Genomic DNA, 13,111 nt, shown 5'->3' with positions numbered 1-13,111 from the left:
GAAAATAGAGACTAATGTCCTTTGTAATTATGTATAAAATCCTCAATAAAATACTAGAAAACCAAGTACAACAGCAATTTGTAGGATCATGCCATAACCAGGAAGGATTTCTAGTAAATTTCAGATTATAAGATTAATACACTAAAATCATTTGTGTAAGAAAGCAATTCCATTTGTCATAGCATCCAAAAGAAGTAAATAGTTTAGAAAAATTCTAACCCAGGCTGGGGTTGTGACTCAGTGGTAGAGTACTTGTCTAACATGTGTGAGGCCCTGGGTTTGATCCTCAGCACCACATAGTTAAAAATCCATTGGCTACTAAAAAATACTTAAAAAGAAAAATTCTATCCAAGGAAGTGAATAACTTGTACATTGAAAATTGCAAAGCACCACTGAAAGCAACTAAAGAGTACCTAATTAATAAATGGGAAGACATCCCATGTTTATGGATTGCATGACTTAAAAATGTCAAGGTACCAATACTAGTAAATTATCTACAGATACAACACAATTCCTAGCAAAACACCAACAGCTTTTTTTTTTCACAGAAATGGAAAAATCAGTTCTCAAGTTCATATGGAATTACTATGGACCCTGAATTACCAAAACAATATAGTTGAAGAATAATAAAGTTCTCATACTTTCTGACTTCAAAACTGTGAATCTATAGTAATTAAAGTAGTATGGAGCATATATTATCAACTCATTTTCAACAAAGATGCCATGATTATTTAATGAGGAATGGATATTTTCAGAAAATGGTGCTAGGAAAATTGGCTCTCTGCATCTAAAAGAATAAAATTGAACCCTATTTCACACAATATTCAAAGGTTATCCCATCATATATTAATGATCTACATATAAGAGCTGAAACCATAAAACTGTTGGAAGAGAACAGACCTTAGATTTGGCAATGGGTTCTTAAACAGAAACAACAAAACAAAAAGCAATCACCAAAAATTTAAAGAAAAAACTTTTGTGCATCAAATAAAGTAAAAAGATGGCATATAGAATGAGAGAAAAGATTGTCTATTCATATATTTGATGATATGGTATCTAAAATATAATGAACTTTTATAACATAACAACAAAAAGCTATCCCAAATAAAGAATGTGAAAAGGGCTCTAAATAGACTTTTTTCCCCAAGGAAGATGTACAAATGCTAAAGAAGCACATGAAAAGATGCTCATATCATTAGTAGGTAGAACATAAAACTTAAAGCAAGAAAGAAATAGCACACTTCATGTCAATTATGATAGATATTATAGGGAAAAAAACACAAAATAACAAGTGTCACGAAGAATGAGAAGAAATGGATTCCTGAGCATCGTGGAAAAGAATGTGGTAGTTTTTCAAAAGGTTAAATGTAGAACTCTCATATGACCCAGCAATCCAACTCCTAAGTATGCATCCCAAGATTTTAAAATAAGGACTCAAAAAGACATTTGTATAAAATATGGTATGGGCAATAAATGGAACATTATTCAGCTATAAAAAGTAACCAATTTTATATGCCAATTACATCGTGGATGGACCTTGAAAATGTTATGCTAGGTGAAATTAGAGGGACCCAGAAATGCAAATATTATATGGTTCCACTTATATGAAATATCTAGAATAGGCAATCTCATATACACAGATGTAGAAAAGAGATTGTCATAGTCTAGGGATAGGGATACATGGGAGTTATTGTTTAATGGATACAGTTTTTGATGGGGAGGATGAAAACATGTTGAATAAAGTTAGTGATGACAGTTATACAACATTGTAAATGTATTTAATGCCACTGAATTGTACTCTTACCAGTTAGTATAATGATAAATATTATGTGTATTTGACCAAAGTAAAAAGATACTTAAACAACTATAAACTAATGATTTTTATAGATACAATATGTTAGGTTAAGATAGTTTCCTTCATTTGTAAGTTTAATAAGCTTTATAATGAACAGGTGTTGAATTTTAAGAAGCACTTTTTCTTTTGAATTAGTGAGATATTTACTAATTGTTTGTTAATGTTAAATTGTTTCTATAATAACCAAACATTTTTATTATCCCTTATCATGCCTTTCTAGATCCAAATTGTTAATATTTTATAAAGCAATTTGTTTTAGTGTTCATGAAACTGATTGGCCTGGAATTTCCCTCCTTTATAGTGTTCTTATATTTTAGTATTAACATTATTTTGTTCTTGCACATGAAGTTATAAAGACATCTTTTTATATTCACTAGAAGATTTTTTTCTTATATGTACTATTGTTGTTAAAGATATCTATTTGAGTTTGTAGATATGCCAAAGATGCTATCATTTCTATGTTCAACATGGCCCCAGAAGTTGTAGTCACTATGACAAGCCAGAAAATATAAGGTATAATATTAGAAAGAACAAATAAAGCTTATTATTTGTAGATGGTGCTGTTGTATATATGTAAAGTCTAAATTAAATGCAGATAACCTGTAAAAATTAATGAGTGAGTTTTGCGAAGTTAGTGTATATAATTGAGATATAAAATAGACATTATTTGTAAAAGAATATTTAATATAACCTAACAGTAATTTGCCATGACCAGCGCCACTAAACTCGCAGTATGTCAAGGGGCGATGGGGGATTAAAAACAAATACTCACATAGTATATTCACACCAATTTGTGTCTTCATGCATGTACTTTGGATAGTAATGATCATCACATTCTACTATCATTAATTACCCCATTGAATGAATATACTATGTATACAACCAGAGATATGAAAAATTGTTCTCTTTATATGTAATAAGAATTGTAATGCATTCTGCTGTCATATATAAATAAAAAATTACATTAAAAATAAATTAAAATAAAACTGAAAAAAATACACACATATGCAGATATGAAGATAAAGGTGGGATCAGGTGGAGTGCGGCTCTCTGATGGAGAAATCAGATCTAAAGAGTTATGCAAGCAATCTTTATTTATATATAAATAAATTAGGTTAAAGAGTATGCAAGCATTATTCTTTGTACTCAGGAAAGTTACAGAACTAGAAACATCTATGCAGCTTTTCCACAATTGCAATGTACAATGTTAGGAGCTTTGTGTAGTGCTCAAGGAGGCCCATTGTTACTGTTAAGTGAGCAGGCTCAGGAGTAGCAGAACTGTTGAAACATGTGGTTGTCTAGCATGAGAATTCCTATCTCTGTGAGCTGTGTGCCTGAGATCAAGGTTGAAGCTGATAAGACTCTTACATAGAGCCTCCTCAGGCAGGACATAACCATTGCAGCTAGGCACCCTGTGCCCTTGCAAGGAAACTTTCCCAGACCCCAGATGTGCCACAACCATAAGGTCATCAGAGACCCCCTCAGTCTCTGCTCCCCCATTCTCCGTCACTGCTCTCTACAGTAATTCTAACAATCATGTGCAATATTTGTGTAACCCAAGGCTAGAAAACGCCATCATTTGTAAAGGCAGAGGACCCACTATAACAGTTATAAGTTGTAGACATTTTTTTAAAAAATCTAAAGATACTTCAAATGAAGAAAAGCAGGCAGAGGGGCTGGGGTTGTGACTCAGTGGTAGAGCACCTACCTAGAATGCATGAAGCACTGGGTTCAATCCCTGGGGTACCACATACAAAATAAGCAAATAAAATAAAGGTATTCTGTCCATCTGTAAAAAAAAAAAAAAGAAAAGAAAAGAAAGAAAGAAAAAGAGAAAGAAAAGGAGACAGAAACTGGAAAGTTTCACACTTGGAATGAAAAAGCAAAATGCGAGTTTCCCTTGTCAATGGCTTTAATCCTGAGCACAGACCACAGTTTGAAGTTATAGTGTGGCTAAAACTATAATGAAACTTGTGATCTTAGGTTGAGAAATCAGAAGACACATTTTGAGACCACAGCAACTTGAAAGTGAAAGAAGGAAACAAACTGCAAAATGGCACTCCACATTCTCCATATATGATATGCTCAGCCCTCTAACTGATCCCTAAATACATGAGTGAAAAGTATTCTACTTATTGGTCAGTATTTAGCCAAAAGAAGAAACCTGCTGTAATGGAGGATAAATATTTAATGAATATTATCCATGTTTTTACAACACATTGTATCCCTGCCTCACTCCCAACCATATGATAGTAGCTTTCAGCACTTTGTCAACTAAGGAATCATATTATTCGTCTTTATCTGGAAGATTTTCCTCTGCTCCTTGGAGGTAAGAGGATGTTTAAATGCTTTCCAGAAAGAGACTAAATAAACATTATTCTGTTGTTATTTGGGGCATCTATTTAAGTGGGCAATCAGTATTGCATATTATTTCTATCTTTCAAATTATATGTATCTACACCAATTATTACCCTCTTTGCACCAAACTTGGATGACTTTACCACTTAGAGAATTTACATGGTAGGTAGAAACTTCTCATTCTTTGTCATCTGTCATCCTCACTCACTGGCCACATTTCTTATGTCAGAAAGTCTTATGAATAGTCTTTTTGCTCAGAGTTATTGATTTATCTTTATTCCCAATGATCTGAATTCAGTCTTCAGTGACGATTCATGTTTCCTCATGTATATTCATCAACTATTATATATCTTTAATAGAGAAACCTCTATTAACCTTTGTTTCTTTGACAATATATCTCCTTTCAACTGATAAAATATTCTTTATATTCTCCCTACCATTGAGTTCTAGGATAAATTTCTCATCACAACTTGCTTCTTTATTGAACACATAGGATAGAAATAAGAGAAATTATCAATGTTAATTTCCTATTCACATCAGATGACAGGAAAACATATTATAATGGACATCAACTTTTTCCCAAAAGGATTTTCCAGAATTGCAATTATCAATGCAAACTATGTTTTTAAGATATCAAAAGTAGTATAATTCTCAGCAAGCAATTAGAGTTTTTGTGAAAACAGTATTATGGCTTTATAATTTCTCAGTTTAATTTGACCAACTTAGGGAGATATTATTTTCCTGGGAGAGTTCGTTTATTTATTTATTTATTTATTTAGGTGCTGGGGATCAAACCCAGGGCCTTGTACATACAAGGCAAGCATTCTACCAATTGAGCTATATCCCTAGCCCAACAGTTCATTTTAGATGGAACATGCTAATGTTATCTTCTTTTTAATTAAAGGCTATAAAGCTGCCAGGAAAAATGTCGTACTTAATATGTTGACACTGATACCTATGTATAACTTTGGGATGAGCATCCTAAAATTTTATGATCTTGAAGAGACAAAGAAATTGTGTGCCTCCTTTCCAGAAATGGCTAACATCCCAAGATGTAGTAAAGAAAGTGAGTATCTGTTACTTCCCAAGTCTCATCAGAGTTATTAGTAACAACTTATCCAGTGTAAATAACTCTTCTTACATTATTGTGAATTTTTTCATTAACATATCAAGTTATGTGATGTAATCATCATTTTGAGGGAAATAAAAACCTTGCACAAATATAAATAACTTGCACTATTACACAAAAATTTGTACAAGATCAAGCTAAGAGTTAAAAATATTTAAATGTAAAATATGTACATAATGCATCTTCTCTATGAGAAAGGACCTCCATGGTGAGGATCTAATTGTAATCTGTGTTGTATTTGCATTTTCTGTCATCCCTCTTCCCCTCTGTTATGGTTTGGATGTGGGGTGTCCCCCAAAAGCTCACATGTGAGACAATGCAAGAAAGTTCATAGAAGAAATGATTGGATTCTAAGAGCCTTAACTGAATCAGTGAATTAATCCCCTGATAGGAATTAACTGGTAACTGAAGTTGTAGGGTGTGGCTGGAGGAGGGAGGAATTGGGGTGTGGCTTTGGAGTATATGCTTATATCTGGCAAGAGTCTGTCTCTCTGTCTGCTTTCTGATCATAATATGAGACTAAGTTTCAGACTAAGACCTCTGAAACTGAGCCCTCAAATAAACTTATCCTCCTCTATGATCAGATTTTTTTTTAATCACAGCAGTGAAAAAGCCTGAGTAAAACACTCTCCACACTAGTTTTGAGGGAAAGGTGCAAAATTAATTAATTCAGTGAAAAGAAAGGAATAAGCATTCATGTCAACTTCAGAAATCCCCAGTAGGGACCCTGTGTCAGTTATTACATATTTCTGCAGTATTTTCATATCGCTAGGGAAAAGAGAATGTGGGAAAGAGAAAATGTAAGACAGATTCTACATTTGGGGCAGCACTGAATTAAAACAGTTGTACTCCAAATGCAGATATTCCAATAAGCTTAAGTGGATGGGTCCCGGGGGAAAATGGAGAAGAGAGAGCTCCCATGTATAGTGTAGTAAAATGATAAGACAGGATAAGGTTATAATCATGTGTGTTGTTTCCATGCATAATACAAGAAATAAATGAGAGCATAAAACACATTAGATGTGTCACACACAAAAAAGCTGTATAGTTCATAAAGTTGTAAGAAGGAATTGAGAAATTCAAAGTCAAAATTGAGAGTACTGAAAAGTAGACAAATCCACAATGATAATTTGGATATTTCAATACTCTTCTATGAAAAGACCTGATAGAACAGGAATTTGAAAGTCAGAAGAAATATAGGAGATTTGATTAATTCTAATAACCAATTAGACCAAATTGACATTTTCATCAACAGTACTCAAAAGCAGCAGAATACATTTTTTCATGTGTACATAGAATACTCACTAATATACAGCATTAAATAGCTGTCTTCAATGAATTTAAAAGCTCTGAAATGACTCTGTGTGTATAAAATTATTTGAAAAATTTTCAAATACTTAGTTCATAAAAGACATCTAGAAATTATATAACATACGATCTCTTTTGGATAGTAGTCATCCTTACTAGAGGAGGTGATGTTATTATGGTTTTGATTTGCATTTCCCTGATGATTATTGATGTTGAGTATTTTTCATATACTATTTTCCAATCAATGTCTTCCTTTGAGAAGTGCCTGTTTAGGTTTGCTGCCCAGTCTTTATTGGTATTCACTTATTTCTGCTATTGAGTTTTTCAAGTTTCTTATATATTCTGGATACTCTTATCAGATGTATAATTTAATTTTTTCCACATTCTTCTGATTGTTTGTTCACTCTAGAAGCATTTTAATTTGATATTATCCCATTTGTCAACTTTTGCTTTTGCCCAGTTCAATATCCTGAAAAATTCCCTTTATTTTTTTTCCTACAAGTTTCATAGCTTTCAGGTCTTACACTTAAGTCTTTAATTCATTTTTTTAGTTAATTTTTTGTATATTATAAGAAATATGGGTCTAGTTTCATTCTTCTGCATGTGAATATCCAATTTTCCCACCACCATTTGTGGAAGAAATTGTTCTATCTTCATTGTGTGTTCCTGACTTTGTCAAAAGTCAGCTGAAATTGTGAAGGGTTATTTCTGAGTTCTTATTATACACTGTTGGTCTATGTGTCTTTTTATGCCAATACCATGTGTAGTTTTCTTTTTCTTTTGTTTTGTTGATTATACCTGTGCAGTACATTTTGGAATCTGATAGCCCTGATGCTGTCAGCTTTGTTCTTTTGCATAGTATTGCTTTGGCTATTCAGGGCCTGTTGTGGCTCCATACCAACTTCAAGATTTTTTTTTCTAATTAAGTGAAATATGGCATTAGTATTGTGATGGGGAAGTATTGAATCTGTAGATCACTTTCAGTAATATGGACAATTCAACAAGATAAATTCTTCCAATCCATGAATATGGGATATCTTTTCATGGATTCTCTTCCATTTCTTTCATGAGTTTTTATCATATAAGTCTCTTTCACCTCTTCTGTTGAATTTATTTCTAGTTATTTTATTTTTCTTTTTTTTTTTCAAGTGTTCGGCCACTCAGCCACAACCCCAGCCCACTAATGTCATTTTAAAAAATATATATATTTATTTTTTAGTTTTAGGTGGACCCAATATTTTTATTTTATTTTTATGTGGTGCTGAGGATCAAACCCAGTGCCTCACACGTGCTAGGCAAGCGCTCTACCATTTTTTTTTAATTTTTTTTTATTGGTTGTTCACAACATTACAAAGCTCTTGACATATCATATTTCATACATTAGATTGAAGTGGGTTATGAACTCCCAATTTTACCCCAAATGCAGATTGCAGAATCACATCGGTTATACATCCACAGTTTTACATAATGCCCAATTAGTAATTGTTGTATTCTGCTACCTTTCCTATCCCGTACTATCCCCCCTCCCCTCCCCTCCCTTCTTCTCTCTCTACCCCATCTACTGTAATTCATTACTCTCCTTGTTTATTTTCCCATTCCCCTCACAACCTCTTATATGTAATTTTGTATAGCAATGAGGGTCTCCCTTCATTTCCATGCAATTTCCCTTTTCTCTCCCTTTCCCTCCCATCTCATGACTCTGTTAAATGTTAGTCTTTTCTTCCTGCTCTTCCTCCTTGCTCTGTTCATGGTTGCTCTCATTATATCAAAGAAGACATTTGGTATTTGTTTTTTAGGGATTGATTAGCTTCACTAAGCATAATCTGCTCTAGTGCCATCCATTTCCCTGCAAATTCTATGATTTTGTCATTTTTTATTGCTGCATAGTACTCCATTGTGTAAAGATGCCACATTTTTTTTATCCATTCATCTATTGAAGGGCATCTGGGTTGGTTCCACAGTCTAGCTATTGTGAATTGTGCTGCTATGAACATCGATATGGCAGCATCCCTGTAGCATGCTCTTTTAAGGTCTTCAGGGAATAGTCCGAGAAGGGCAATAGCAGGGTCAAATGGTGGTTCCATTCCCAGCTTTCCCAGGAATCTCCAAACTGCTTTCCAAATTGGCCGCACCAATTTGCAGTCCCACCAGCAATGTACAAGAGTACCCTTTTCTCCACATCCTCGCCAGCATTTGTTGTTGTTTGACTTCATAGTGGCTGCCAATCTTACTGGAGTGAGATGGTATCTTAGGGTGGTTTTGATTTGCATTTCTCTGACTGCTAGAGATGGTGAGCATTTTTTCATGTACTTGTTGATTGATTGTATGTCCTCCTCTGAGAAGTGTCTGTTCAGATCCTTGGCCCATTTGTTGATTGGGTTATTTGTTATCTTATTGTCTAATTTTTTGAGTTCTTTGTGTACTCTGGATATTAGGGCTCTATCTGAAGTGTGAGGAGTAAAAATTTGTTCCCAGGATGTAGGCTTCCTATTTACCTCTCTTATTGTTTCTCTTGCTGAGAAAAAACTTTTTAGTTTAAGTAAGTCCCATTTGTTGATTCTTGTTATTAACTCTTGTGCTATGGGTGTTCTATTAAGGAATTTGGAGCCCGACCCCACAATATGTAGATCGGAGCCAACTTTTTCTTCTATCAGACGCAGAGTCTCTGATTTGATATCAAGCTCCTTGATCCATTTAGAGTTAACTTTTGTGCATGGCGAGAGGAAGGGATTCAGTTTCATTTTGTTGCATATGGATTTCCAGTTTTCCCAACACCATTTGTTGAAGATGCTATCCTTCCTCCATTGCATGCTTTTAGCCCCTTTATCAAATATAAGATAGTTGTAACTTTGTGGATTAGTCTCTGTGTCCTCTATTCTATACCATTGGTCCACTCGCCTGTTTTGGTACCAGTACCATGCTGTTTTTGTCACTATTGCTCTGTAATATAGTTTGAAATCTGGTATCTCTATACCGCCTGATTCACACTTCCTGCTTAAAATTGCTTTTGCTATTCTGGGTCTTTTATTTTTCCATATGAATTTCATGATTGCTTTCTCTATTTCTACAAGAAATGCCATTGGGATTTTGATTGGCATTGCATTAAACCTATAGAGAACTTTTGGTAATATCGCCATTTTGATAATGTTAGTTCTGCCTATCCATGAACAGGGTATATTTTTCCATCTTCTAAGATATTTTTCATAGCATTGTTCTCTTGATTTCTTTTTCTAGTATCTATTAGCATATAAAATGATACTGATTTTTGTTTGTTGATTTTGTATCCTGCAACTTAATTGAATTTGTTAATTCCAGTTTTTTAGTGAATTCTTCACAATTTTCTATATAAAAGCTGATGTCTACAAACAATGATAGTTTGATTTCCTCTTTTATAATTCGCATGCCCTTTACTTCTTTCAAGTCTTGCCTAATTGCTTTGAATAATTCTTCCTGTACTTTGTGGAATAAAACTGGTGAAATTGGGAATCATTGTCAGAAGAAAATATGTCAATTTTTCCCAATTCAGAATGATGTTAACTGTGGGTTTGTCATATATGGCCTCTACTTTTGAGGCATTTCACTTATATATTTAAATTGTTTCTATCATGAATGGGCATATATCACAATTAGTGGTATATGCATGTTAAACCATCCATATTTCCCATGACGAATCAATCCCACTTGGTCATAATGAATGACCTTTTTAATGTGCTATTGAATTTGGCTTACTAGGGTTTTTTATTTTTTTTTACCACTGATTGAACCCAGTATAAATATAAATATAATCTTTATTATGAGACAGGATCTCACTGAGTTGCTTAGGGCCTTGCTAAGTTGCTGAGGCTGGCTTTGAACTTGCAATCCTCCTGTGTTAGCCTCTAGAATTACTGGTGTACACCACCATGCCTGGCTTTTGCTAGTGTTTTATTGAGGATTTTTGCATCATTTTTAGTTGCTATTGTTTTGTCCTCATTTGGTTTTGCTATCAAGATAATGCTAGCATTATGGAATGACTTGAGAAAAATCCCTTCCTCTTTGTTTTTAAAAAAGTTTGAGAGGGATTTGTATAAGTTCTTCCTTGTTGTTCAATGAAATTGTTCTGTGAATCGATTAGATTTTGGCTTTTACTTTGATAGAAAAGATTCAGTATCACTGCTCGTTATTTATCTGTTCAGGTTTTTCTAATTCTTCACAGTTCAACTTTGGTAGCTTGTATGTATCCAGAAATTAATCCATTTCTTCTGAATTTTCCTTGTCAGGTATTTTGATTATACTGATACAAAGCTGATGGACATATGTTATGAATACATCTTTGGGTTTAATTTAGCTGGAGATCTCTATGCTTCTAATACCTGGATGTTGGCTTCCTTAATCAGTTTGGGAAATTTTCATCCAATATATCTTTATTGTTTTCTTTCTCCTCTAGTTTGGTAATTTCAAATGTTGTCTTCAAGCTTACTGATTATTTTTCAGCTTAATTGAGCTGCAAAGTTTTCTGTTGCATTTTAAAATGCAGACATTGTAGTCTTCATCTTTAATATTTCTGGTTTTTTAATTGTTTCTATCACTTTGTCAAACTTCTCATTTTGTTCATTATTGTTTCAGTTTCCTTTAATATTTTATCTGTATATTCTTGGAGTTTACTACTTTAAAAAAATATTTTAGTTGTAGATGGACATAATACCTTTATTTTACTTATTTATATCTGGTGCTGAGCATGAAACCCAGTGCCTCATATGTGCTAGACAAGGGCTTTACCATTGAGCTACAACCCCCACCCACTCACTGAACTTTCTAAAGGTGATTATTCTGAATTATTTTAGTGACATTTCAGAAACCTCCCTTTCTCTAGGGTCCATTGTTTTGTTAGAGCTTTGTTTGGAGACTCTGTTTTGGAGGTGTTATAATTCCCTAAATCCTATGTCCTTACTTTAATGTTTACACATTGGTAAAGGCCAGCACCTTTTCTGGCTTTTGCAGGTATTCTTTGAAAATGATAGTCCTTCATTATTTATAGTAGCATATGATTCTGGCTGAGTCAGCCATTAATGTCCCTTAGCTGGTAGAGCTTGCTTTTATGTTCTCTTTGCTGCTGCCTTTGCTCTGAATTCAGGTTTCGCAGCTGGCTTTGTTCTGCTATCTAGCAAGACTACTGGTTGTAGTATGTAACAAGACTGGGGTTCTAAGTGAACAGTGCAATTGCCAGTGATGTGGCTAGGCCAGAGTGTGTGTTTTCTGGTACTGTGGTAGTCTTGTGCTTTCTGAGTAGGATCTGAAGTGTGGCGCTTTAAGCCATGGGATGCGCTATTTAAATTCCCAGATTTGGTTTTATCCCACTCTGGGCAAAGTCTAGAGGTGTTCTTCTGGGAAGACATTTTAACCTTCAAATGCGGCCTATTAGCTTTTGGAATTTGCCATGGGGGCCTTTTTCCCTCCATGGGAGACCCTAGGTTATAGGGCGATGCTACATCTCAAAAATGGCTGTCTAGGAATCATAGCCAAGATTGGCTATGCCAGTGGGCTATGTTGTTTTTTAGTGAAGTACCACTTCTGGCAGGCGCACTGTACTTTCACTAAAATGGCTTGCTGAGCTCCGTAAGCTGTGCCTACTTGCTTTGTTTCTACCTGGCCCAGTATGGTTTAGACCATTCAGTTTTTCTACTAGAATCTCAATGAGTTGAGAAGCAAAATGGATTCACGCTGCTTCGCATGTACTCTTTTCCCTTTGTAGAAACTGTGGGCCATCAGGATTTCTCTCTGTGTGATGGTGTGCCACCTGGCTGGAAAAGCTGGGAGGGATGTGGTCCTTTTTCTTGCCCTGTCAATGTGGATTTTTATTCAGTCCCAGGGAGCACACTCAGTCTTATTCTTTCATTTTGAGTGTTTTACCAAGGTGTTATTTTCCATTGATAATTGCTAGGATGCATCCATGAGGGGGGGAGTGAAGGTTAGAATCTTCTTCTCAACCTTCTTAGTGGCCTCTCATTCTGTTAACTTTTATTAAGTGATCCTATATATTTTTTGTTGTTGTTCTTGTCACCAGAAATTGAAATTTCTGTATATAGTATGGAGGAAAATGGAATTGGAAAGTATGTAATTGCAATGGCTGTCTCAGGATTTCTTTACATCCTCTTGATTTTCCTTCTGGACACCGTCTCATGGAATGTGAGAGCCTTAGTGTATCGCTCTGTTTTATTTGGCATCTTCAAGAAAATTAATAAGGTGAGTACTCGAGCGTGGACCTTAGAGACAAAAAGGGTATCTCTACACATGTTTAGCTCTATTATTGGATATAGGAAAATAAGTCAACCCATGTTGAATGGGCTATATGTGAATCAGAGATCTTAATAATCATATTTTGAACTTGTGGTTTCTAAACATTGTGACCTCCATCAATCAGAACATTGTTTTTAATGGATTGCTTAACATAAAGCTCTCCCTTGAATACCTCCTATGACAGA

The 13,111-nt window shown here is 34.5% G+C and overlaps 1 protein-coding gene across 1 annotated transcript in view; it reads left to right on the top strand.

Moving 5' to 3' along the window:
* LOC101975769 (phospholipid-transporting ATPase ABCA3) overlaps positions 1 to 13,111 on the top strand; it is a 130,027-nt gene that overhangs the window by 99,185 nt on the left and 17,731 nt on the right. Inside the window, exons 22-24 of the mRNA XM_078024246.1 lie at positions 4,844 to 4,852; positions 5,127 to 5,279; positions 12,694 to 12,872. Of these exons, the coding sequence (XP_077880372.1) occupies positions 4,844 to 4,852; positions 5,127 to 5,279; positions 12,694 to 12,872 (341 nt within the window). The remainder of the gene's footprint in view (positions 1 to 4,843; positions 4,853 to 5,126; positions 5,280 to 12,693; positions 12,873 to 13,111) is intronic.

Source organism: Ictidomys tridecemlineatus, chromosome 10 (assembly GCF_052094955.1).
Source record: "Ictidomys tridecemlineatus isolate mIctTri1 chromosome 10, mIctTri1.hap1, whole genome shotgun sequence".
NCBI classification, from domain to species: Eukaryota; Metazoa; Chordata; class Mammalia; order Rodentia; family Sciuridae; genus Ictidomys; species Ictidomys tridecemlineatus.
This window is presented reverse-complemented; position numbering and strand designations above follow the sequence as displayed.